The following is a 27,432-nucleotide window of genomic DNA, read 5'->3' as shown; positions in this document are numbered from 1 at the left end:
TCCTGATCGTATTGAGATGTTTACTCCAGAGCCCAGTCCCCATACAGCAAGGAAACTGAAATAGCACATGGAAAAGCCTGTATGCTGAAGAGCTGACACAATGGCCCATGGCCCCAACAGTTTGCAGCGTAAGTCATGTTGAAAATACATACTCAGGCCCTAAGTTTGCCACATCAATTAATTCCCCATGAGGCAGAGATGAGTCACCCCCAACAAATGATGCACAAATCAGATTTGCAAGCAAAATAAATGATAGTCATTTCTTAAGCCACTAAGATGTGGGGGAGTTTGTTGCATGGTATTGGTAATTAGTAAACCTTGGTTCATTCTACTTTCAGCTTCTTCCCGCTTCGGCCTTTTCATGTTCGATTTCATCAGCCTAGAATTTTCTTCATTCACAATTCACTTGTCCTGTGCCTTCACCTTATGCAGGTCTCTGCTTTCGACACCTTCTCTTTTACTCAACCATTGGGTTTGGCAGCATCTAACAACGACAACCTTTTAACAGCAGTTTGGAGACTAAATATGATTTTTTTTCTGCCATATACAGAGAAGTCCAACATAGTTGGATATTGGCATTTGTTCAACAGTTCAAAGATGTCATATGTAAGTTCTTATTCTATTGTTTCTATTTTTAATGTTTTCTTTCCTCTTCTACTTACATTTCAGGAAGTAAGGAAAAAGACAAGTTTCCCATGACAGCAGAATCAGTGACCATTAAATTATTATTCAAAAACTCCATGCAGTGAATTCATTTCACTGGTCAAAATTTGTCATAGGATCACCTCTAACTATAATGGAAGGTTAGATATTTTTAAGGAGTGTAAAATATCTTATTGATAATTTTATATTGAGGCTGGGCACGGTGGCTCACGCCTGTAATCCCAGCACTTTGGGAGGCCACGATGGGTGGATCGCCTGAGCTCAGGAGTTCGAGACCACCCTGGGCAACATGGTGAAACCCCATTTCTACTAAAGTACAAAAAATTAGCTGGGTGTGGTGGCGCGTGCTGATAGTCCCAGCTACTTGGGAGGCTGAGGCAGGACAATCACTTGAGCCTGGGAGGCAGATGTCGCAGTCAGCCAAGATCGCACCACTGCACTCCAGCTTGGGCTACAGAGTGAGAATTTGTCTCAAATAAGAATAATAATTTTATATCGATCATATGTTAAAATGATAATATTTTTGATACATTGAGTTAAATGTTACTAAATTTTTAAATTAAATTATATAATTGTATAAGAAGAGTAATTATATAATAAAGTTGTAAATACTCAAAACATGACTTTCTGATTATTTGGTGTTATCTGCCTATTCTTATGCTCTTAAGATTACTTCCATCTCCTGCATCTGTATGGAGAAAGTACTTGTCCCTGCTCCTCCCCAGGGACTTCACAATGGTCACCTGAAATCAACCATGGCGAGGACTTACACTAAGGAAACTGCGCTGCTGTGAATCAAGGGTTTTTTTGTTTTGTTTTGTTTTGTTTTTTGAGACGGGAGTCTCGCTCTTTCGCCCAGGCTGGAGTGTAGTGGCGCTATCTCGGCTCACTGCAAGCTCCGCCTCCCGGGTTCACGCCATTCTCCTGCCTCAGCCTCCCAAGTAGCTGGGACTACAGGTGCCCGCCACCACGCCCAGGTAATCTGTATTTTTAGTAGAGACGGGGTTTCACCATGTTAGCCAGGATGGTCTCGATCTCCTGAGCTCGTGATCTGCCCGCCTCGGCCTCCCAAAGTGCTGGGATTACAGGCGTGAGCCACCGCGCCCGGCCGAATCAAGGGATTTTTTTCTCTCATGAGAGCCAGTTGTTAAACTTTCACCAGCAACTCACTGCATATATGTGAACCTCAAAGACAAAAAAAAAAAAAAAAAAAAAAAAAAAAGGGACGCTGTATTGTGTTAGGGAGAAGGAGTGGGGGAGGAAAGTAAAAGGGGAAGTGAAAACGGAAAGGGAGAGAGCAAGGTGGGAGGGGAGTGGGGGAGAGGAGAGTCGGGAGGGGAGGGGCCGCAGAAAGGGTGGGAGGAAAGCAAGGGGGAGAGGAAGAGGGAGGGAGAGAAGGAGAGAAGGGGAGAAAGAGGGAAGGAGAGAAAGGGGAGGAGAGAAAGAGGGGAGGAGAGAAGGGAAGAAAGAGGGGAGGAGAGAAGGGGAGAACGGAGACATGGAGAGAAAGGGGGAGTTCTTTTATGTGTTTAGTATCCCAAGGAAAACAAGGGTTCTATATATGTAAATTATTTCAGATAACTAGTATTCAACTCTTTTTCTTCAAATCTCTCTAAGGGATTCCTCGTGTGCCTGCCTTTGGGGTCTGAATGGCTCAGGTCACTCCTGTGGCCAGGCGTCCTGCCACACTGCCTCTCGGGACACGCTCCAGGCTGCAACAGGCTCAGAGCTCTCTGCCTTATACAGTATATAAGACAGCTCTGGTCTTCCGAGCTTTTTATAGATGCTCTGTCTCCTCCCTTACTGTCAGGCTGTCAGCTGTCACTTCTAGATGTTCTCCCAGAACGTACACCTAGCAGCCTAGTTTGTTGCTTCTAAATCTAGTGAACTAAAAAAGCAGAAAACCAAACTTGTTAGAAATGTGGCTAAAGTAAGAGCACAGAAGCTCTACGTGGAAGCCCAAGGACCTCTGTAATAAATCAAGAACATACCCCAGCATACCCCAAAATATCGTATCTCTTTAGGGTCTCAAAGCTACTCTTTCTGCTTTTTGTTTTTTTTCCCCCGAGACGGAGTCTTGCTCTGTCACCCAGGCTGGAGTGCAGTGGCGCAATCTCGGCTCACCTCAACCTCTGCCTCCTGGGTTCAAGCGATTCTCCTGCCTCAGCCTCCTGAGTAGCTGGGATTACAGGTGTGTGCCACCATGCCCAGCTAATTTTTTTGTATTTTTAGTAGAGATGGGGTTTGCCATGTTGGCCAGGCTGGTCTCAAACTCCTGACCTCAAGTGATCCGCCTACCTCGGCCTCCCAAAGTGCTGGGATTACAGGCGTGAGCCACCGCGCCCGGCCTAATGTTTGTATTTTTAGTAGAGATGAGGTTTCACCATGTTGGCCAGGCTGTTTTTGAACTTCTGACCTCAAGGGATTCACCCGCCTTGGCCTCCCAAAGTGCTAGGATTCCAGACGTGAGCCACCGCGCCTGGCCTCTTTCTGCTTTCCTTTAGGTTCCTTCACTCGGTTCCAAACGACTGGAGTTACAAAATTCCTGACTTCAGGGTTGGTGAGGTTTCACTAAATATATAAAATATTCACCTGAGACAAGCTGAAAATGAAATTGGTCATGATATTAACTAAATAAGAACGAGAATCACAGTCCCATCACGGAAGTAACATTCACAAGCACCAGCCGCCCTGTTCCCTTAGCAATCTGCTTCCTCCTCCCGAGGCGGGCCTGCTAGGAGGCTGCCTCTCCCAGTGGCCTCAAAAGGCTTCAGAGCAGCTCAAACTGCAGCCACCAGACATGGGCAGTGTGGACAATAAGTGCTGGCGGAGGCAGCCCCATTTTCCAACAGCTACCGCCTGGAGCTGGCCCCAGTTTGGGGATCTGCTTGTCCCCTGCCCCTCTTTGTTCATATCCCCAGAGGAAAGGAGGAACAAAGAGACCCTGGGACATAACCCCAGACCCTGGTGTCACCAAGCAAGATGGTACCATGGGAGAAGCCTCTAGGGCTCTTTTGTTCCCCAGAGGGCAGTTACCAAGAAGAGCAGCATTTGGCTGGGCGCGGTGGCTCAGGCCTGTAATCCCGGCACTTTGGGAGGCCGAGGCGGGCAGATCACGAGCTCAGGAGATCGAGACATACTGGCTAACACATTGAAACCCCATCTCTACTAAAAATACAAAAAATTAGCCGGGCGTGGTAGTGGGCACCTGTAATCCCAGCTACTCAGGAGGCTGAGGCAGGAGAATGGCATGAATCCGGGAGGCAGAGCTTGCAGTGAGCCGAGATAGCGCCACTGCACCCCAGCCTGGACAACAGAGCGAGACTCAGACTCCGTCTCAAAAAAAAAAAAAAGAAGAAGAAGAAGAGCGGTATGTGGCATGTGACACATGGTATATGGCACGTGGCCCACTCACAATGCGATCTGGTGTACTGGCACTGACTGGCACATCCAGAGTCCACACCAACCTCCTGAAAATGCATTCCTCTATTTTTCTAAACTTGGTCTTTGGTCTGGCACTAAATTTTGAAAATGAGAAAAGTACTTAACTTCTCGCTGAATTCACTGTATGAAATACTGCACTTCACATTTATTTTCATCTCTTTTTCTTTGTAGGGTTTTGTTTTAAAATAGTCTGATAGCAACATAAAAGCTCTAATTCTTAGGCCTGTTGCCTGTTTATCTAGGCTGTCACACACAAAAATTTTAAATAACTAGAACAGAACAATAAAGCTAACCTCAAAATAGAGGAAAATTCTCAGAATTACCCTCCTTGCACTGAGTGTTTAACTTGTAAAGAAAGAAACAACAAATGTTCTAAAATTAAAAATAGAAACTCTGGAAATAATCCTATTATTTTAGTTCTACTTTATGCCTGCCACATAGTAGGCCCATAAAAGATATTTATTGCATGACTGGCTGGATGGTTAAATAGATTCATTACTGCCAACTGGACAACCTGAGGTCAACCAGCCTTCCCCAAGGACTTTAGCCAGCAGAACTGGTCCAGAAACATATTTGGGCCTAGAGAAGAAATGTAATTAACTAGGCAAGTCAAGTCTTCTCTAACACAAAATCTGAGTATCTTTTCTTGGACTGGGAGCCCAGATATTTTAAAACTCTTGCCTAAAGGCAAGTTCAGACCTGTCCACCAACCAGCTGATATTTATTGAATATTTACAGCACAGGGGCCACTGCCAGGAAATGAAGATGGAGTATAGTGAGCAAGACAGAAAGGCTCTACCTAATATTAGAACATACTCACTAGAATCTATATAGAGCCAAACATACAAGGTCTCCTGTCTTAGTCAGTTTGGGCTGCTTTAACAGACTACCACAGACTGGTGGTTTAAACAACAGAAATATATTTCTCACCATTCTGGAAGCTGGGAAGTTCAAGATCAAGGTACCACACAGATCCTACGTCTGGTGAGAGCCAGCTTCCTGGTTTGCAGATGGCTAACTTCTCAATGTGTCCTCCCATGATGGAGTGCAGAGAAAGAGAGCTCTCTTGTGTCTTTTATAAGGGCACTAATCCCATTCATGAGTGCTCCACCCTCAGGACATAATCACCTCCGAAAGGCCCCTCTCCCAATAGTATAATACTGGGGCTTAGGATTCCAACATATAAATTTTAGGGGGATATAAACATTCAATCTACGGTATCCCCTTATTTGTAACTACAGTGTAGTGAGGGAAGATGATCTTTAAATGAATGGTGCTGGGTCAACTGGGTGTTCCAAATTCAGGTCAGATGGGTCATGTGCCAATGTTGTAACAAGGTTCAAGGCTGGCACATTTCACACATGCATGTGAACACCCAATCATCATGCTATGAACTACAAAAGGATCATGAATCGTAATCTCTACATTATACCACACACAAAAATGAATTTCAGATGGATTACAGATCTATATATAAAAGGTAAAATAATGAAGCATCAAAAAGGTAACACAAAAACATTTTCATGACCTTGTAGCAGACAAAGTTTTCTTAAATAGGTTGAAAATGTACCAAATATAAAGGAAAAAGCTGACAAATTGGAAAATATTAAGATTAAGAACTTCTGTGCCTCAAAAGTCACCATTCAGAGAGTGAAAAAGGCAGTTCACCAAGTGGGACACATATTTCTGACAAAGGACTCATATCTAGACTGTAAGAGATCAGTGTCCAGGATATATAAAAGACAACCCAAACCCAAAGTTGTTTTTTCTCTTTGAAATGGGCAAAAGAATTGAACAAGCACTTCACAAAGAGGATATCCAAAGGCCAGTAAACATATGAAAAGGGGCTGGACTTGACTAGCCATCAGGTAAATGTAAATTTGAACCATAATGCAACACCACTATATTACATAACAGACGGCTAAATGAAAAAGTCAGAAAATAACAAGTGTAGGTAAGGATGGGAAACAATCAGAACTTTCATATAGTGCAGTGGGCATGTAGATTGGTGCAATTACTTAAGAAATCATCTGACAGTACCCAGCAATGCTGAATATACACGTATTCTATAAGCCAGCAATTTTGCCACTCTGTATATAAGCCAACAGAAATGCAGACATAGGTTCACCAAAAGACATATGCAATAATATTCTCGGAAGCTCAATTCAGAATAGCTCAAAACTGAAAGCTTCCCAAATGTCCATCAAAAGTAGAATCGATAAAAAAACAACTGTGGTGTATTCACACATGGAGTACTATGTGGCAACTGAAATGATCAAACCTCAAATGACATGCAACAATGTGGGTGTATCTCACACATCTAATGTTGAACAACAACAACAACAACAACAACAAAACAGACATAAAAGCTTTTAAGAAGGTAAAATTAATCAGATGACCTTGGAGGGAGGGCAGGGGGCTGATAATGGGATGAGCACACACAAGGGACCCCTGCAGTGCTGGCACTATTCCATTTCCTGATCTGGAAGGTGGGTGGGTTCAATTTGACAAAATTCATCAACTGTGCACTTACACTTGGGTTTTGTGTACTTTGTATGTTATACTACAATAAAAAGTTTGTTGTTGTTGTTGTTGTTGTTATTGAGACGGAGTCTTGCTCTGTCGCCCAGGCTGGAGTGCAGTGGTGTGATCTCCGCTCACTGCAATCTCCGCCTCCCAGGTTCACGCCATTCTCCTGCCTCAGCCTCCCGAGTAGCTGGGACTACAGGTGCCCACCACCATGCCCAGCTAATTTTTTGTACTTTTAGTAGAAACGGGGTTTCACCATGTTAGCCAGGATGGTCTCGATCTCCTGACCTCGTGATCCGCCTGCCTCGGCCTCCCGAAGTGCTGGGATTACAGGCATGAGCCACCGTGCCCGGCCTACAATAAAAAGTTTTTAAGAAAATACTCTCATTCATGTCTTTACCTCACAGTACTTTCTGTTCCTAGTCCCTTGGCCATGCCAAGATTCATCCTGCCGGAGGGTGTTTGCATTAACTGAGCCCAGTATGTCCCCCCAGGGCTTTGCACACCGCTGGTGCCATCTCTCATCATGCAGGCCCAGATACAAATGCAATGAACTTCCTCAAAGAAGCTCTTCCTGGCCCCACTAACCTGGCCACAGTCTCTCACTCATTATCCTATTAGCTTTCTTTTTTTCCTAGCACTACTCGTGAGCTGAAGCCATTCTGATTTATTCATTTGCGTTTGTTTTTAAGAGCACAGGGACTCTTTCGCTGTTGTATCCTAAGCACCTGTGTCCCTAGCACCTAAAAGTGCATGTGGCACTTTGACCTCACTAATTTCAAATTTATATCCAAACAAAAGTCCACCCACACGTGTTTATACCAGGCTTTCTCATGATCATCAAAAACTGAAGCAACCAAGATGTCCTTCAAGAGCCAAGTGGATAAACTGTGGTACATGTATACAATGGCATCTTATTCAGCCATAAAAAGAATTGAGCTATCAAGTCACAAAAAAAACACAGATGAATCTTAAATGTATATTGTGTAGTGAAAGAAGTTAGTCTGAAAATGCTGTATACTGTATGATTTCAATTATATGACATACTGGAAAAGGCAAAACGATAGCAATAGGAAAGAGATCAGTGGTTCAGGAAGAAATGGCAGAGGTTGGCCTGGCACGGTGGCTCATGCCTATAATCCCAGCACTTTGGGAGGCCCAGGTGGGCAGATCACATGAGGTCAGGATTTCGAGATCAGGCTGGCCAACATGGTGAAACCCCGTCTCTACTAAAAACACAAAAATTAGCTGGATGTTGAGGCGCACGCCTGTAGTCCCAGCTGCTCAGGAGGCTGAGGCAGAAGAATCACTTGAACCCAGGAGGCAGAGGTTGCAGTGAGCTCAGATCACACCACTGCACCCAGCCTGGGTGACAAACCAAGACTCCGTCTCAAAAAAAAAAAAAAAAAGAGAAAAGAAAAGAAAAGAAAGGGAGGGGGGTAAATGGGTAAAGCACAGGAGATATTTTAGGGGGTGCAACTGTTCTGTATGATACTGCAAGGGTGGATACATGACACTCTGCATTTGTTAAAGTCCATAGGACTGACTACACAAAGAATGAATCTTAATGTATAATGTAAGCAAATTTAAAAAGTCATTTAGGAGATTGGGGGATCCCAGGATGGAATGCAGAATGTGACAAAACAATCTATCTATATTACAAATGTATGCAACAACCTCACTGAAGGGGATAGGGGAAAAGGGTACTGACCTAAGTAACTAGAAATAAGTAGAGTCTGTTAAAATCAAATGTAAAAGGAGTGCATATAAGCACCATCTTCTAGTTGATAAAGTTGTTTCCCATAGGGATTGAGTTAACAATTCTGATATTGCTGTACATATATACTACAACTGAACAATTAAGGGAATGGATACGGATGGTGGGAACCACAGGTTTGTCTCTGTTGGAGTAGGAGTTTAAAGACAGGCAAAGAAAGGGGGCTAGTGCAACCCATGTAGTAATGGATTAGAATCGAAAACATCAAATGAGCTGATGTTTAGCTTGATATAGATGCTGATGGTTACAAATGGAAATATTTGTAGATATGTATACACCAATTAGAATACACACATATATTTTCTTGCTGTCATGTGAGAGATCTTAGAAACAATTACATTTCAGTAGCAACAAGTACACTTGGCATCCCTTATCTTGGTTTCTTTTCTTTTCTTTTTTCTTTGTCTTTTTTTTTAGACAGTCTTGCTCTGTCACCCAGGGTGGAGTGCAATGGCATGATCTCGGCTCACTGCAACCTCTGTCTCCTGGGTTCAAGCGATTCTCCTGTCTCAGCCTCCCGAGTAGCTGGGATTACAGGAGCATGCCACCACATCTGGCTAATTTTTGTATTTTTAGTAGAGACAGGGTTTCACCACGTTGGCCAGGCTGATCTCGAACTCCTGACCTCAGGCGATCTGCCCTCCTTGGCATCCCAAAGTGCTGGGATTACAGGCATGAGCCACCGCACCCGGCCATATCTTGGTTTCTAATACCATTCTCTAATAAAAGGAATCAGTGTTCCTTGGAGAAATGGCTGACTCTGAATCTGGGGCAGGAAACATACAAAATAAGCCTAGAGTATTTTGTAGTGCTAGAAAGTAAAGAAGTATTAAATACATACACACACACGATCATGGGGGTATGTCAAAGAACACAGGAACCAATCGAAACAGCTCCCAATAGCCAAAGCTGGAATAATATGGGCCACAAAATAAAGTAATAATTGAATTATAATCCAAAACAAACAATAAATATACGTGAACCATACTGACATAAATAAGGCAGACTAAATAAACAAATGAGGAAGAAGAGACAAATCTCCCACGCAAAAGAATTCCATATAAATTATGTAGCTACACAATGAGGCAGAACATAACTTCCCATCACTTAAGAATGAGCTACTGGGCGCGGTGGCTCACGTCTGTAATCCCAGCACTTTGGGAGGCTGAGGCGGGTGGATCATGAGGTCAGGAGATCGAGACCATCCTCGCTAACACAGTGAAACCCCATCTCTACTAAAAATACAAAAAAAAAATTAGCTGGGTGTGGTGGGCACCTGTAGTCCCAGCTACTTGGGAGGCTGAAGCAGGAGAATGGCATGAACCCAGGAGGCGGAGCTTGCAGTGAGCCGAGATCGTGCCACTGCACTCCAGCCTGGGCGACAGAGCAAGACTCTGTCTCAAAAAAAAAGAATGAGCTACACATAGTGATTTTCTTCCAAAGAATATAGTGTGGAAAGGGAGGGAGTAGCTGTACAGTGGAGAAGCCTGACAGTATCTCAGCCAGGTGCTCAAGGTGAATATCAACAGTAATAAGCCATGTTGACAGGATGTACCTTCACAGAATGTGATAAAAGTGTTTCTTTACCTTTTGGGTCTTCCTCCCTCAAACCCATAAACGTAGTCTAATCATGAGAAAAACATCCGACAAATGCCATGTGAGGGACATTCTACAAAATACCTAAAAAGTACTCCACAATACTGTCAAGGTCATCAAAAACAAAGGAAGGCTGAGAAACTGGCCTAGCCAAGGGAGTCTAAGGAGACATGCCAGGTAAATGCAATGTGGTGTCCCAGATGGGATCCTGGAACAGAAAAAGGACTCTAGGCAAAAACTAAAGAATCCGAACAAAGTATGGACTTTAGAGAATAATAATGTATCGATATTGGTTCGTTCATTGTGACAAATGTATAATTCTAACATATGTTGCTAACAGGTAAAACCTGTTGCAGAGTATATGGCAATAGTGTTCTGTCTTCGCAATTTTTCTGTAAATCTAAAACCATATAAAACATAAAGCTTATTTGTTTAAAAAAAAAAAAAGAATGCCTGGCAGAGACAGACGAAGGGACTAGTGGGTGGATATTGGAAGGAGGGACAGAAGGACAGCGCATTGGCTGACAGAAGGATGGATGGATGCTGGGAAGGCTGATGGTTGGGTAATTGATAGAGTGGCTTAGAAAGCCGAGAGCACACAAGATAAAAACTGGAATGGGCACTTGGAATTTAGCAACATGGAGGTCATGAGCCTTCTGGGTGGAAAAGAAGGACAAGCCACACAGCAGTGGCTAAGAGGGGCACAGAAGTTGACAAAATGCGATCAAAGGATATAGACAATCTCTGTGTCAAATCTGGCTGAAGAGAGGAAGAGAAAGAGAGAAAGGCTTTTGTGTGTATTTGTGTTCTAATACTTTACTGAGATATAATTTACATATCCTAAACTGCACAGATCTTCAGTATACGGTCCATGACTCTTGAAACAAAGGAATGGCTGATGATACCGGAGAAGTCAGCCCCTGAGCAGGTGGAAAGGGCTGGGCTCCAGAAGGAAGTTGAAGAGTGATTCAATCTTCCTTTTACCTTTCCTTCCGTCCTGTGGGTGGTGGTACCATCCTCATCCTCAGAGACTGTCTTTCCTGCCCCCCAAAAATGAAGACACCAAAGGAGTCTTCCAAAGTGTTACATGTTCTATCCAAAGTGCCATGTGTTCTATCCAAAGTGTTATGGCTGCTTCCTCTGAAAATATAAACAATCTAATATGAACAAATCTACTGGCTTTTTTTTTCCTTATTTATAATTTTTTAAAAATTTAAAGCCCATCTTCCTCAAAAAGAAGATGGAAAAAACACCAACTGAGCTATTCCAAACATTGTAAAGCCCTGTGGCAGGAGAGGGCTTGTGCCCCTTTCTTACCCATGACAATAAAACAGTGGGATACTCATGCCCACCCCTTCTAAAAAACAACTTTGAAGTTATTCTCTTATAGGAGAAATACATGTGCATTGCACAAAACAGAAAAACAAAATAAATTACCCATAATGATACTAAAAAGCACTACTGATAGTTATCATGTATCATCCAAATCTCTTTTCTAGGTACATATAAAAGATATCCTATGAAAAAAGAGTTTTACCTAGAATACATGTTATCTATTATCACTTAACTCAAATGTGATAGAGCTCCCATTGCAGAAAGGTAATTCTCTTGAAGCAACCCAACAAGATTTTCCATTCTGGAGTGTTGATTAGATTCTGGAGTGTTGATTAGATTATTCTATAGTCATAAAACCTGGTGTGTGACCAAATTTGCAATCAAGGTAGAAACTCCACCAAAATTATTCCATAATAAAAAAAAATCTCATATGCCTCTGCCCCCCATTGGGTCAAAGAACAACCTTTAATTTGAATACTAGATTGACAAGGCAGAATTAGTTATAGCAAAAGCATAGTAGATGTTGCTAATAATACTTTCATAAATATTCTGAGCTTTTGGGGAGATGGTTTTTCATATTTATTAATCCCCAAAATTTCTCTGAAAGGATTAGATAATTTAAAAGTGGAAATTAAAGTTAGCCAAGGATGATGACTGAAATCACTCTTAATAAAGGTAGGTAGTGGGCAGCCTGCTCATCCTTCTAGATAGACCAAGCCAGCTCCCCCACCCCAGGAAGGTGGGAGGGTCTATCTTAGAAGGCAATGTCTCTGCTATGGTTTGAGTGTCCCCATCAAAACGCATGTTGGAACCTTAATTCCCAGTGCAGCAATGTTGGGAGGTGGAAACTTTAAGAGGTGGAACTTAATGGGAAGAGCTTGGGTCACAGAGACTCCGCCCTCTGGGCCTAGGTGTCTTGGTGCAGTTCTCACTACAGTGAGTGAGTTCTTGCTCTTGTGAGACTGGATTCATTCTGGAGGTGACAGATTAGTTCCCTCCAGGGCAGGGTCTGTTTTGACCCTTCACCTGTGTCCACTTCCCCTTTGACCTTCCATCATGTTATGACATGGCATGAGATTCTCCCTAGAAGCCCAGAAGCCAACGGATGCAGTGCCATGCTTCTGGGACTCCCCAGCCTCCAGAATCATGAGCCAAATAAGGCTCTTTCTTGATAAATCACCCAGTCTCAGGTATTCTGCTACAGCAACACAAAATGGACTAAGACATCCTCTGAATCAGGGCATAAAGGATGTGAAAAGAACCTGTGAGTATAACCAGTAGGCATCTCTGAAATGAGATAATGAGACAAACTGTTTCCCACCACCAGTAAGAAGCCATACTTAGGAACTTTTCTGTTTGTTTTGATTTTGTAAAGTGGGGCTAGAGTTAGGAAGACATTCACAAGCATGGATTCCTAGAGCAGAAGGCTGAGGTCCACACCCACTCCACCCCTCCTGTGTAGACCACACTCTCTCACATCCTCGGAGTTGTGGTTGTAACTGCTGACATGAGAATTTCATTTTACTAAATATTTTATACATTATCTGTATCTCATTCTTTGCCTTCCTTCAGAGTTTATAGTAAGGTGTCAGTAGTTAACTAAGCAAAGTAATTCCTCATTTTGTTCTTCTTCAGAGTGATGAGTTAACTCAACCTTGGGATCATTCACCATTGAATGCAGCCCATCACCTCTTTGAAACCCCAAAAGGGTTCTTAATCTAAGTCTAACATGGGATGTTCCTAAGGTTTAAGGCATGACTGGCAGCTAAATGCTTTGGAGTCTCTGGCTAGTTCAGGTGACAACCTTTCCATTTACCTAAGTACAGACAAGTTTTCATTATCTAAATATCTCTTCATGTAAACTGCTTCTGGTATAAGATTAGTAAATGCTGAACCATCTCGCATGATGAAGAAATGGAATATCTTAACATAACAAAAGGCACTTGTCTAACAGAGATAGTACGTGTTGTTTTTTAGTTTTAATATTTCTATGGTGCTTTCATTATAGCAAGCATAATCATGTTTTAGCACCAAATCAATGACTCATTTTCTTTTGACTTGTCAGAGAGCTGCCACACCCCAACACAAACATGAGAAAAACCAGTTGACTAATTTGAATTGTTATGTAGAGTATTAGCTCATAAGAACCAAACAGAAAAGCTATCTCTGCCAATCTGAAAACTCAACACCTCACCTACCTGGCTTGAAACAGATTTAATTCCATTAACATTAGCAGAAATGAATGAAATGGCTTTACCAATGTGTGCGTTATTGACATACAAATATAAGAGAAAAATATTAACAGATGATTGGCGGCAGTAGCTAAGGACTTGAGTGAAAACATCATTTAGCATAAGCAAACCAAGTAATTAATAGTTTTTTACATTGTATTTAGAAAAAGCATTACTTTACTTCTACCATGTCAATGATAATATCTGCCGCTTTCAAATACGTAAGATAAAATATATACTCTGTATCCCTTGCCTTATTTAAAGTGAGTTTCTAACTTTTAACCTCAAAAGAGATTGAGCATGGAGTCAATTCCATCTAAATAGATAGACCAAGAGTGCAAGGACTCCATGACCAAAGGCTCATGCAAACCTGGCAAAGAAAGAAAGAAGTAGCTCACTCACTGGGGTGTCTACTTCAGAGATAATGGATTTGAATTTTTCTTTTTCTTTCTTTCTTTTTTTTTTTTTTTTTTTTTTTGAGACAGAGTCCCACTCTGTCACCCAGGCTGGAGTGCAATGGTGCGATCTCGGCTCACTACAGTCTCTGCCTCCCAGGTTCAAGCGATTCTCTTGCCTCAGCCTCCTGAGTAGCTGGGATTACAGGTGCCCACCATCACACCTGGCTAATTTTTGTATTTTAAATAGAGACGGGGTCTTACCATGTTGTTCAGGCTGGTCTCAAACTCCTGACCTCAAGTGATCCACCCGCCTCAGCCTCCCAAAGTGCTGGGATTACAGGTGTGAGCCACCGTGCCCAGCCAGGATTTGCATTTTTCTTAAGAAATGGCTGACTCCTGTAAATGGTTCACTTGAGAAATAACAGAATCCTGTAAACTGTTCAACTAAGATGAAGCATATTTGAAAATGTATCAAGTAAATCAAACAAAAAAGATTTGCTCAGTGTATTGGCCAAACATGCTAGAATACATGGAAGGTATCTGGGGGGAAATGGTGCAACTGATGTTCACAGTTTCCAGGAAGCAAGTCTTCCTCTTGTTACTGGCAGTTTAAACTTGAGCATGTTACTAAGACTCTTGGAGCCTCCCCGTTTTCTCATTTTAAAATGGAGTAGCTACTTATATCACAGAGTATTTATGTGGGTCAAATGGGATTATCTGATGGTGCTTTATGATTCTATCATTATACCAAATAAACAAATATTACAAAGAATAAGTTCTGCTTTTCACTTCCTGCCAGAACTGTCCATAAAAAATCTTAAGTTTTTCTTGTTATCCCATCCTATTAGTCCTAAAACTAACTATAAAGAGACATTCCAGGAATAAACTCCCCAATAGAAAGTAATTTGCTTAGTATAGATTTAGTCATGCTCTTATTCAGGCTAATTTGTACATTTCACCTTGTTAAATTTTACTTCTGAAAGCTGCTGTGATTTTCCCTCTCAGATGCTCATTTCATATCTCAAAACGAACCTCCCTCAAGTTAAAATAAATACCACCATTAGTTAATTATGAGGTGCCAAGATAAAGGACAAATAATAAGAACAGAAAAGCACCCCCCAAAGCCAATATTATAGGTTATATGCCTAAAAACCTTAAGTCAAACATGCCATTTCTTAAAGGTTAACCCAATTAAATGCAAAGAAAAAGCAGCTATGGTGGCTGTAAGTGTCTGTGCTGTCAGATTCCAAACTTAACTTGAAAGCCAATAGTTAAGGAGAGGTTTCAGAGGAGGAAAAGATGATTTAAAAAAAAAGTTATTAATCTAATCCTTACGTTCTAGTCCCTACCCAAGCCACTCACACAAGACATCATGCCCAGTGCAGGATGGATACGCTCCCACTTCAGCTACAGGAAATTAGCTCTGCAAATTCAATGGCCCTTGGTGAACTAGTCTAATCCTTGTCTCAGGTTTGCCTTGAAGGGGAAGACACTTCTATTTCTCCTGCTTTCAATATCACCCTTTCTTTGATACATCTCACTTTCACCAGTGCAGCCCTGGCTTTAGCATAGAACATCTAAAGGTTAGAGCTAGAAAGTCCCAGATCTCCCTCATTTTTTTTCAAATGAAGAAAGAAAACCTGAAAACAAACTCTGTTAGTGAAAATGACTTGCCAAGCTCATCTAGCTGGTCAGCAGTGGCCCGACTAGGACAGAGCTCACAGGCAAGGGCCATTCCCACTACCTCACACTGGGAACAGCCGACAGGAATTAATCTCACAGGTGCCAGCAAGGTTCCCACAGCCACAAAGCATACATCCTGCCCTGGCTTATTCATTCCTGAAGCCCAGCCCTTAAGAGATTACTTTCTCTTACTTAAGATCTGACTTCCTATTAAAATGAAAGATAAGTAAGTTGTTTTTAGTCATTTGCAATATAATGTCAGTGAATTTATCATATCCTTTCCTGAACACAGACTTTGAGTAAAGAAATATGCAGCCACTATGTACGAAATAACTGTGTGGAATATACTAACACAACTGTGAACAGGACAGAGTCCCTGCCCCAAAGAGCTTCCAATCATATGGTCTCCTCCATTCTTCTGCCATAATGGGAAGTGTTCGTTCCTTTACTTTTTCTACTTTTTCCCTTACACAGTTTAAAAGGGTGACGCTTTTTATAACCCCTTTCCTGCCCTATGTTATCTGTTGAACAAATAAATGAATCAGTGAGTGAATGAATATTCCAGCCCTCCACAGCTCCTTCCACAGATTTCCCCGTGGATTCTTTCAAAATGAAGAAGCTGTTTCTTAATCATTTTATTCCTCAACCATAAAGTGATGATTTAGAGACCCACCCACGTTCTGGTCTTCTTTTTTCTAAGCTTTTACTCAGTGGAACAGATTTCCAAAATGCCAGTGCTGACTAAGAAAAACCTAGTGAGAATGTATTGGCCCCAACTTTTAAGCAGAGGCAGGAATCCAGGCTTTCATTCTTGTTCTATGAAGACTTGTGTGAGCCTGTTGCTCCGAGTCTTATCCACAGATGGAAAAGCACTTGCTACGTCCTTGCACAAGCATTTCTACTCACATAGAAATAAGCAATTCCTGTGCAAACAAAATTCTTGGACATGCTGAAGACTTAAAATTACAGAGAATGGCAGTAACTCGTGATCCCTTTCTTTGAAGACTTTCATTACCCCATACATCTGTGCCTTACGCCACAACTTCCTTTTAGTTCAGAGGTTCAAAGGACTCCATAGTTATAATTTATAACCAGGAAAAAGAACCATAACTTCAAGTTGACAGTGAAAGAGCAGGTTTTCAATACAGGCAGAGCCAAATTATATTCATATGTTTAATTTTGGGAACACATTTCTGAAATGCACATCATGAACCAGAAGATGCAGCCACTGTCACTCACTGACAGTCAAATAAATAGCACAGACTCAGTGGCTCAACAACAAGCATTTCTGTCTCACAGTTCTAGAGGCTGGAGGTCTGAGATCAGGGTGCCAGCATCCTCCTCCTGGTCTACAGGTGGCCGTCTTCCATCTTCTTGCTATGCTTTCACGCTGTGCCCTTGCATGGCAGTGAGAGCGAGCTCTGGCCCCTTCCTCCCCTTTTAAGGGCATTAATCACATCACAGGGCCTCCATCCTCACGACCTCATCTAACACTAATGACCTCCCCAAAGTCCTCCCTCCAAATACCATCACTCTGGGGACTAGCGTTTCAACCTATGAATCTGGGGAGACACAAACATTCAGTCCATAGCAGAGACACCCAAGTGCAGCCAGGTGTGTGAGAGTCACCAGGGCTGCAAAGGTATAAGATTCTGCCTTCAGGAGGCTGCAGTGAGGGTGGGAGACAGGATTACAGAAAGAGGGGCCCTGGAAAGGCCACAGAGCCAGCCTGACAGCAGGAGATGGATCAGAGAAGCTCCTGGGAAGGCACTGCCAAGTGCCAGGCTAAGAACAGGTGCAAGCTAGACAGCTAGGGAGTGGGGGCAGGGGAGGGGGTGGAGGTGATTATGGCAGAGGGGCTCCTGCTGAGCTGCCTTAGGGACTCAGCTGATAGCTGAAACAGCAGGGCTGGGGGTGCCTAGAGACAAGTCCAGAGACTGGGGCAGGGAAACCCCTGAGCCCTGGTCACGTGCTAAGGGGCTCCTGCTTTATCCTGAAGGCTGTGGGGAACAAGATCCCACCTGGATTTTAGAAAACACACCAGCTGCAGCACATGGAGGTGGCTCTGAAGCACCGTGGGGAGCTGGAGCAGGGACAGAGCGGGAGGCCCAACCCAGGAACCAGAGACCCTGCCACCTGCCAGCCATGTGGCCTCTGACGGGGGCCTGCAGCTCAAGCTCCCTGTACTTGTTTCTTCACCTACCTTGCAGAGTTACTGTGAGGATTAAATTAGCACCCATGAAGGACAAGGTTTGCAATCAGCACTTCTTAAATGGAGCTATTGGGAGCAATGGGAGCATCATAGCTAAGTGACTTTGGAATCAGTGTGAACTTGGTCAAGGACAAGCGACAACTTCTCAGATCTCAGCTGCTTTCTCCAAAAAATGAAGAAATGAAGATAATACCATCTCCTTCATAAAGTTGTTGGGAGGATTGATGGTATGAGGTAAGATGCATAAATCTCCTGGCTGTCACCTGAGAGCTGGGTTAGTCCCAGCAGTAGTAGAAACAATAGCAGCAGTGGTGGAGGGTGCAGTAGCAGAAAGAGTGGTTGCCATAATTTGAAAGAAACTGGACTACAGTGACCATTGCTATTATACAGGTGAGAAGTTACAAGGAGCTGGATTAAGGCAGTGGCAGGGACCAGTGGGGACTCATATTCCAGAGCTGTAGGAGCATCAACAAGACTTTGCGACTCCTGGGTGTGACAGCAAGGAGGAGGCAAGAGATAAGCATGCCACGTAATCTTGGGCTGGGACAACTGTGCACAGCAGCGCCTGCCGCCCACTGAGGGAAGTGAGGAAGAGGAGCAGGTTTCCTAAGGAAGATGAGAAACTCATTTTCAGACCAGTTGAATATGAGGTTTCTCTGGGTACTAAGTGGCACTGTCCATTTCAAAGTTGTCTGAATACATCTGGCACTCAGAAAACAGATCAGGGCTAAAAATACAGAGTCACACGTTGTCCGCATATGGACAGCAACTAAAGCCACAGGAAGGGTCTTATCATCCAAAAAGAGCACGCAGGAGTGAAGGAAAACAAAACAAAACAAACAAACAAACAAAAAAACAGAGAGCCAGGGCCCAAAGACAGAGAAATGTCATCATTGAAGAGCAGGCAAAAGAGGAAAAACCCAGAAAGGGAAGGAGAAAGACAGGGCGGCATGTGCGGTGGGGGAATACAGGGCGGAGGAGGGGAAGCTATTTGTGTGGTAGTGGGGGATGGTGGTGGTTTAAACAGAAGAGAGAGACTTCAACTTGTGTATATGCTGAAAGGAATGGGCCAGAGAGGTTGAAAACTCAGCCAAGAAAGGGGTGTCGTGAATGAAGTGCCTGGAGGGTGGCTGGTCTAGCTTGCAGAGGAGGAGACTGGGAGGGCAGAGAACAGAAGAGGTGCCTTGAAAAGACAGGTGAAGGCTTGAACTAGCCCAGTGCAGGAAACAAGAGCAAGAGCATGCACTACAAACTAAACCATGTGGCCAAAGCATGTGCCACATGGAAAATAAAATTCAGATTTGATTCTTCCCTCCATCTAGAAAGAGACTTCTTGACAGAGAGCTATGGGCTAGGCGAGGGAGGCCAGGGGCTGCCAGGTTGTTTTAGGCTGGGAGGAAAAGGACAAACAGAAGACAGCAAAAGCATACATGTACCCACAGAGATGAGAACAGCAGGCAGAACTAGTGTAGCAGGGGCACGTTAGGAGCAAAGGAAAAGACAGTGGATGGGACTCAGGGAAGATCACATTTGCAAAAGAATTCTGTCAACCTAAACTTCAAAGTCAATTGGCTGCCATTACCACCTTTCAGTTCCTGTTTGGAGCAAGTAAGGCAATGAAGAAAGGTGTATTTCCAACAGCACTGACATAAAGCTGTAAGGATGCAAGAATGCGATATGACTACAGTAACAAAAACACAGATTGACTTTTTCCCTCGCCATGTCTATGATAAAGGAATACCACCAACTAATTCAGATACAGAAACATCAATGACTTTTAAACATTTGCTGAACATTGATCCTTTTTCATTCATTCAAGCAAATGCTTAAATGTTGAAGAATTGTGTCCCGCTATGAACTTTTAAATGATGAAAATTAAGACAGTTCCTTGCCTTCAAGTTGTTACAGTCTAACTCCCCTGCACATATGTAAAAATCCACCAAAACATAGAGAATGAGGAAGGCTCTAGAAACAGGAGGAATAGTTTAGAGAATATTTGCACATGTTCAAGTTCAAACATACACCAACACCCCTGACCCTAAAGTAACCCTATACTCTTCTCCAAATTATTGCACCAAATAGATGTGAATACCTTGTTTTCTTCACCCCTTTCCTCTGTCTCCACATCATAGAGAATAACCAACAGTTAGTGGCAGCTTGTGGCTCCAATAACAAAACTGACATGCAATGTCCTAAGTACTATGCTTGGTGTCTCACCAATCAGTCCTCCTGACGGCCCTGCAAAGGCACCAGGATGATTTCCTTCAACATACAGAGAAAGCAGCCGGGCGCGGTGGCTCACACCTGTAATCCCAACACTTTGGAAGGCTGAGGCTGACGGATCACTTAAGCCCAGGAGTTGGAGACCAGCCTGGCCAACATAGTGAAACCTTGTCTCTACAAAAAAAAAAAAAAAAAAAAAATTAGGTGGGAGGATCGCTTGAGCCTGGGAGGTCAAGGATGCGATGAGCCGTGATAGCCCCACTGCACTCTAGCTAGCCTGGGCAACAGGAGTAAGACTGTCTGAAATATATATACACACACACATATATATATGGAGAAAGTGAGGCTCAGCGGGGTGAAGGAAATTGCCTAATCACATATACCCACTGAATGAGAGGGCCACATGTGAATTCAGGTTCATCTCACTTCAAAGCACATATTGTAACCACTGCTTCCACCCTGCATTTCCCTAACCACTGTTCCAAAGGGAATGTGTTAAGCAGTTTTCTTTTCTTCCTTTGGCAATTTAGAATTCTTTTATCTACTGACTTTTTTTTTTCTTTTTATTTGAGGCAGGCTATTGCCCAGGCTGGAGTACAGTGGTGTGATCTTGGCTCACTGCAGCCTTAACCTCCCCAGGCTCAGGTGATCCTCCCACCTCAGCCTCCTGAGAAGCTGGGACCACCAGCGCATGCCACCATCTTTGGCTAATTTTTGTATTTTTTGTAGAGACGGAGTTTCATCATGTTCCTCAGGCTGGTCTCCAACTCCTGGCCTCAAGCGATCCGTCAGTGCTGGGTTTACAGGCGTGAGCCACCATGCCCGGCTTTATCTACTGACTTTTTGCATGTGTAATTTATTCCTTAGTAGTTTACAGGTTGAGTTTATGGAGTTCAGGGGGTTTTGTTGTTGTTTAAAAGCCTGTCCTCAAATACCTGAACAAATGGTGATTTACCAAACAATCCACAAGACGAGTTCTAAGCAGCAGTTTCTACCTTCCAGCTTGAGCGCTAATAAAGTAGCAAAGCCAGCTGATGTGATACTGTACCTGGAAAAGTCTATGGAAAGCCGGGATCTGCATGTAAAAGGAGAGGCCTCATCCGGGTACAAGAACTAACCCGCTAACAGTGGTGTCCTCCACATGCACTCACAGTCCATTTACAAGGTACAACAGCAGCATCTGGGAACAGGCAAACCATGGGGTTCACATAGGTGCCAGGCTCTGTCCTGTCTCAGGAGGCAGGACAGGCCATTCGTTAAGGTGTGCCTGACTCCCTGGCCACAGCCTTGTTCTGTCACATCCCAGCTGAGAGTCCTGGGGCAACTTCTTAACTTCTCTGTGCCTGATTCCACCTCCACAAAATGGGGGTCTCAGAGTTGTTGCCAAGATTACATGAACCTTGCCTAGTACATGCTAAGTACTCAGCCAGTGTCTGCTAACTCTATTACACATGTTTAGGCTTCTCCCTTTCAGAAGCAGTACTTTTAAAATTGCAGGTCACAACTCATAAATGCATTATGAAACAAATTTAGAAAAATAAAATCATTTTTCAGAAAGTGAGGAATAAAACATTGTATTTAAACACTAATGACGTTCTGTTTCAGATTACTTTTATAATATTTTTCCTTAGCATACAGTAAGATTAAGTGGTACCCTATGACTCTCTGTTTCTCTGTATCCATGTGTCAGGCAGCAATCTATATATCCAGATGTATCAGGCAGCAATCAACAAGGTATTTCTTTCTGTGTCACCACCATCTCTCAGAAGACAGTTTTTATAAAATGGGGGTAATGGGGAGTCAGGGAAGACTGAAAGGTATAATAAGTCAGGAACCACTTTATAAAAAGCAGACACTGGAAGCAAAGGGAAAGACCTACTAAGGTGACAGTCAGAACAACACAGCAAGTACCCGAGGTACACAAGCCTGTTTATGGCTAGGATGCTACGGGCATTGCAATCATCTGAGCTTAGCAACATGTTTTTATTTCCAAAGCAAATTGAATTGCAAAACTGGAAGTACAGATGTTATCTTGATGCTGGGCAAACTTGGAAATATTCATATGACTTATCCAGTAAGTCATCTTGCAGTACTTGTTAAAGTAGATATTATGCCAGATTTCAAATGCTCTTAAAAACCACCAGGGTTGGCTGGGCGCGGTGGCTCATGCCTGTAATCCCAGCACTTTGGGAGGCTGAGGCAGTTGGATCATGAGATCAGGAGTTCGAGACCAGCCTGGCCAACATAGTGAAACCCTGTCTCTACTAAAAATACAAAAATTAGCCGGGCATGGTGGCACGCATCTGCAGCCCCAGCTACTCAGGAGGCAGAAGCAGGAGAATCGTTTGAACCCAGGAGGCGGAGGTTGCAGTGAGCTGAGATTGCACCACTGCACTCTAGCCTAGGCCACAGAGAAAGACTTCATCTCAAAAAAACAAAAACAAAACAAAACAAAAAAAACCCACCAGGGTTTGGAAGAGATTTAAAAAAAAAAAAAAAGTCTTTAAACAGAAATCCTTAAATGTGGATGTAGATGTAGATTTAGTCTAACGGTTACATTATAATCAAATTCCTAGCTGAAAATGTACCTGAATAAGCCTTCCCAAGAGAAGATGAGATGGAAAAGAACTATAAGCACATAACAAATCATTTTGGAATCCAATAAAAGCACTTATCTATGTATTCAAAAGGCTATGGTATTTTACAATGCTGCCCTTAGACTGGGTAAGAGGGGACCACATCTCTGGGCCCCACTCCTGCCATAACCTGTCTTCCTGAAGACTTCCTAGGACAAAGTGGACACATCTATCCAGAACCAGTGTCCCTCCACTTGGTTTTAGTCTGTGATCCGGGTCCCCAGAATTCCCTTGTCAAATCCCAAGTAGCTTCTAGGGCATGAACAAGCTCCTCCCAGATCTGTTCTGGCCTAGGGGGACATCACCACTGGTGTGTGCAGAGGCATCATGGTCAAGGAGTGGCAGGTGCATACCAAGACTGGGCATGCGAGTGGACACAGTGTCCTTTACCAGGTGGGACTGTACCAAGGATGGGAAGGAAAAGGGAAGAAACCCAGGCCAGGGCAGTCTCCTAACTGCATTTCAGTTCATGACTCTGGGAAGTAACATTTTGAATTCAAAATGCAAGCCTAGACTTCCAGGTCATTATGAAGATGTAGCTGTCAAGATCAGTGGACAGAAGAAATTTTATACAAATGTTGTTAGTTTAACTCATAAGCTTTAAACATTTAGACAGATGTCTTGTAGACCTACATTTGCTCTCTTGCACGGTACAGACAGGCCTCATGGTTATACAGTGGACTCAGATTCCAGACTGGGTTCATCCTCAACCCCAACCCACCCACCAGCTACATGAGCTTGAAGCAGCCTTTTAATCCTCTCTGAGTCTTCACTTCTTTATTTACATTTAAACAAGGATAAAAAGAACATCTTCTTTATAGGGTTGTTATAAAGACTAAATGAATTAGCCCAAAGTACCTCGAAGAGCACCTAGTCACCTAGTAGGTAGGTAATAAATTCCCCTATGACATTATTCTCATACAAAACTGATTAGTCACTGCACACTTCCAGAAAAAAACACAGACAGAAAGTGGTTCTGTGTATTTCTTCTTTCCTCTTCCTCTTTCTAAATACATCGCTTTACACTGCTCCAAAAGATTATTTTCTATTCTGAAAAGGTCAAGTCATCTGATTCCTGACCTGTTTGGGTCAAGTTCTTCTGAAATTAAAGATGTGTTCATATTCTACCCCAACTCAGCAGATAACTCAAGCCTTTGGCAGGTTTGAGGTTTGAAGGCTGGGAAATTGGCTGTGTCACTTTCATGGGCTAAACATTTGAAAGAATTACCACTTTTAAGTATAAAAAGGACATTTCCTAATCTTCGTATGCATGAGGTTGGGAGCTGTAAGCCAGGGTGCGTCCTTCTTGATTCACAAACCAGAGGCTGAAATACTTGAAGCTATCAACAAAGAAATGTTACTCAACAAGAGAACCCAATGCTAAAAATAGAGCACTATCAGCAGAGAAATAGATGCAAAGAGACAAGCCTTTATTTGGCTACTTATTTGCCCACGTTTCTTTATTATTAAATGGAGGTACACCACCAGCATAGTGATTACAAATTGCCAACAACCTAATTATTTCTCTTCCTTCAGCCTACAATGACTGAACAAACAACTTGAAGAAAAATACTTGCCACGTTAATGACATGCAGGCAGCATATAGAGCATCTTGAATTATTTCACCACAAAAACCTCCCTTTCAAATGTCTAGCTGTTTGCTATGGGTTGAAGATTTAAAACCCAAGAAGAAAAGTACAATACAAGGAAAAGATTCAAGCTCATGTTGACCCTTTAAAATATATACCTAACCTACATGTTCCACACAGGAAACAATCAAACCTCCATTTTTTCTAATTATTCTGAAGAATTTTTTAAATATATTGTTTATCAGGCTACTCAGTGGGTAGAGCCCTTTCTAGTTTCCCAATCTAAGCCTAATTAGTCTCCCACAAAAAGAACCATGCTGGAGCACTGTTAATTTCAACAATGCTTTTTCTATTAATTCGAATCTTTTCCAAATCCCAAATGGAGAAAAAAAAACAGTATGAAATAAATGAAAATTAACTGGATTCTACAGAGGCAGGACTGAGCACATCCACTCATCCAACAGTAATCCCATCTACATCAAATAATGTTTCTTTACAGAGTTTTGCCAACTTCCTATAAAAATCTCATGAACACTTCTTATGTTTGCCAGTTTTTATTTATGCAATTAAATTAGCTTTTTGTAAGAGCTGGACTGGAGAAACAACACATTTTTACAACCCCATTAGTCATACAGTCAAGCTTCATTATATTATAATCATTTATCAGTAGTCAGTAACGAGTATGCTGTTTTCTTGTGCAATGAGGGTGTTTAAGAAAACGTGTCTTCACAACAGGCCATGAAATGTGTCAAATACAGAACACCCAACATTAGTGGTAAAGCCTGTGAGTTCATCTGGTTGTCATCTCTGTTGAAGAGCACAACAGTTGAATGAACACAAACCTAGCTTTAGCTTAGAAGCCACATTCTTAATTACTAACCCCTTCATGCTTCCACCCTTTCCAAACTCCACTCCCTTAAGAGGAGGTCACTTCATTTAGAATTAATAACTGTTATTCAAGATGCTCATGAGAGATCATTTTGGCTTCAGTCGTTTTGCTGCAGTTTATTCTACATATTTCTCCCTAAATCAAATGTATACACGTCCCTGAGACTTGTGTATGACCTTAGTCCCTGGACCTTGGGAAGTCACGATGTCGTGGAGGAGAGGGGAGCTGGGAGCCTGAAGCTGACAGATCCCGGGATCCCGCAGGCCCCCCGCAGGGCTCCCGCCCTTCCACCGAGGCACCCGTCGAGGTTGCCCCAGATGCTCATTCTGAGCCCATCAATTGGAGTAACTGAGCTTAGAGAGGAAAAACTACGGCTTCAACAAAGCACAACGTGTGCAGCTCTGATAATGCAGGGCGGAATTATGGAGACACCGTCGGGGCTGGCTGGAAAGCGGAAAGCGTTCCATCTCAGGATTTTCACGGGGAATTTCAAGAACCAAGGGGGCCTCTGAGATCCCCAGAACCTCTCCTTTCCATGAGGCAGCTTCCTTCCTTCCCTGCTCGTTCTCCACAAAAATCAGGGCTGCCCGGATCCCAGCAGTGAGCGCTGCTCTCTTTGGCTGCTGTATCCCCAACCGCTGCTGAGGCGCAGCTGGAGTGAGCCCCTCCGAGCCCCGCTTTGCGCAGCTGCAGCTGGAGCCCAGAGGCGCCCGGAGCTCGGAGAAAAGCACTGTGCTCCGCGGGACCCAACCCTCCCCACGGCCACCAAGGGGGCCCGCAGCTCCCCGGGCACCGGCAGCCGAACCCAGACAGGGGCGTCCCAACCGCTGAGCCCGACGCCAGAGGGCACCGCGGGGGAGAGAAGGCGCCGCGCCTCGCTCCTGGCACTTGGTCCCCGGGAGTCAGGGACATGCGCGCCCCGGAGCTGGAGCCCGGGAGAATTACTGCGCGGGCACAGAGGAGCTAGAGAGGTCCCCGACCCTCCCAGCCCCGCGCCCAGGTACCTCGCAGCCGTAGAGCTGACCCAGCTGCTCCACGATCCACTCCTCCAGCACCAGCCGCTTCCGAAGCTCCTTACGATCGTATTTCACTGTCACTTTTCCCTGCTGGTGTCGCCGCTGCTGTTGCTGCTGAACCTGCACTGCAGCGGCCGCCGTGGCCACGGGCGCCGAGTCCTCCCGGGAGGAGCCTGAGCCGCTGCTGGAGCCGGGGCTGCCACCGGCGCCACCCCGGGGGCTTTGGAAGAAAACCCGTGCGCCGCCGCCGCTGGCCCCGCCGGCCGCCTCGCTGCTGCCCGTCGCCACCGACATGTCCCCGCGCGCCCGAGCCTCAGTGCGGCCCGGAGGAGGGGCGGGCGGAGCGCGCCCGGCGCCGCTACCACCTCCGGCCCGGCAGCCGCATGCGAAGGGCTCCCCGGCACCTGCTCTGCGCCGCGCGCGCCCAGCCGCCCGGCTGCTCTGGGAGGGCGGGAGGAGCCGCGGCGAGAGGGAGGAGGGCGGGGAGGACGGCGGGGCGGGGACCGCAGCCTTAAAGACGCCGCCGAGGACCCTCTCGGTCCAGCCCCCAGAGGCGGGATCTGGCGCCTGCTGCAGAGAGGGCCCGGGGCGTGGGAGTCTCCGCGGGGCGGGAAATGTGTGCGCCTAGACACGGGAGGTCGCCGATGTGTAGACTCCGGAAGGACGGGCGTGGGGCGGGGTGCCAGGGGATGCTCCTGCGCGGGTGTCCGTGGCCTCTAGTCTCGGAGACAGGGACTCGCGCTTCTCCCGCAATCCCGGAGCGCAGGAAACGCGCCGCCTCTCGGGGCCTCCACCTGGCGCGGCCCCGGGCAGGACCCGCAGCAAAGGGGACACAGGAAAGGACCGCGCCGCAGGCTCCCCCAGGAGGTTTTCCTAGCCCCACCGTCTCCTCTGTTGGCTGGGTAGTGTTCCCTCCCCTCCCAGCCCCGCCCCACGGCTCCAAACACACATTCCTATTCATGCCACGATGGATGCCACTTCCTCTCTGGATTGTGAGAAACATCGAAGAGGTGATGTTTGTGCAATAAGGCAGTCACGGCGCTTGAGAAATTATTTCCAGACCAATGTTTTCTTTCCTTACTAAGCATCTGCTTAATCATGGGCACAGCATTCGGATATCTTCGTATCCAAAGGGCAGAAAGCGTGACGGCGCTCAGGCAAGGCGGCTGGGGGCATCCAGACAGTAAACATTTCTCTAAGAGGGTCGGCGA

General features: G+C 44.4%; 1 protein-coding gene and 1 non-coding gene across 2 annotated transcripts in view; both read right to left on the bottom strand.

Annotated features, from left to right (window-relative positions):
- PPP1R14C (protein phosphatase 1 regulatory inhibitor subunit 14C) overlaps window positions 1-27,091 on the bottom strand; it is a 106,898-nt gene extending 79,807 nt beyond the window's left edge. The window contains exon 1 of the mRNA XM_001135266.7: window positions 26,210-27,091. Within this exon, the coding sequence (XP_001135266.2) occupies window positions 26,210-26,515 (306 nt within the window). The 5' untranslated portion in view covers window positions 26,516-27,091. The remainder of the gene's footprint in view (window positions 1-26,209) is intronic.
- LOC112209677 (small nucleolar RNA U13) lies at window positions 5,411-5,513 on the bottom strand. Its single transcript, XR_002944500.1, has one exon. It is a non-coding gene; the product is annotated as a small nucleolar RNA U13 (small nucleolar RNA).
- Window positions 27,092-27,432: the final 341 nt, after the last annotated feature.

Source organism: Pan troglodytes, chromosome 5, assembly GCF_028858775.2.
Source record: "Pan troglodytes isolate AG18354 chromosome 5, NHGRI_mPanTro3-v2.0_pri, whole genome shotgun sequence".
Taxonomy (NCBI): domain Eukaryota; kingdom Metazoa; phylum Chordata; class Mammalia; order Primates; family Hominidae; genus Pan; species Pan troglodytes.
The sequence above is the reverse complement of the archived record's forward strand: the minus strand, read 5'-3'. Positions and strand labels throughout refer to the sequence as shown.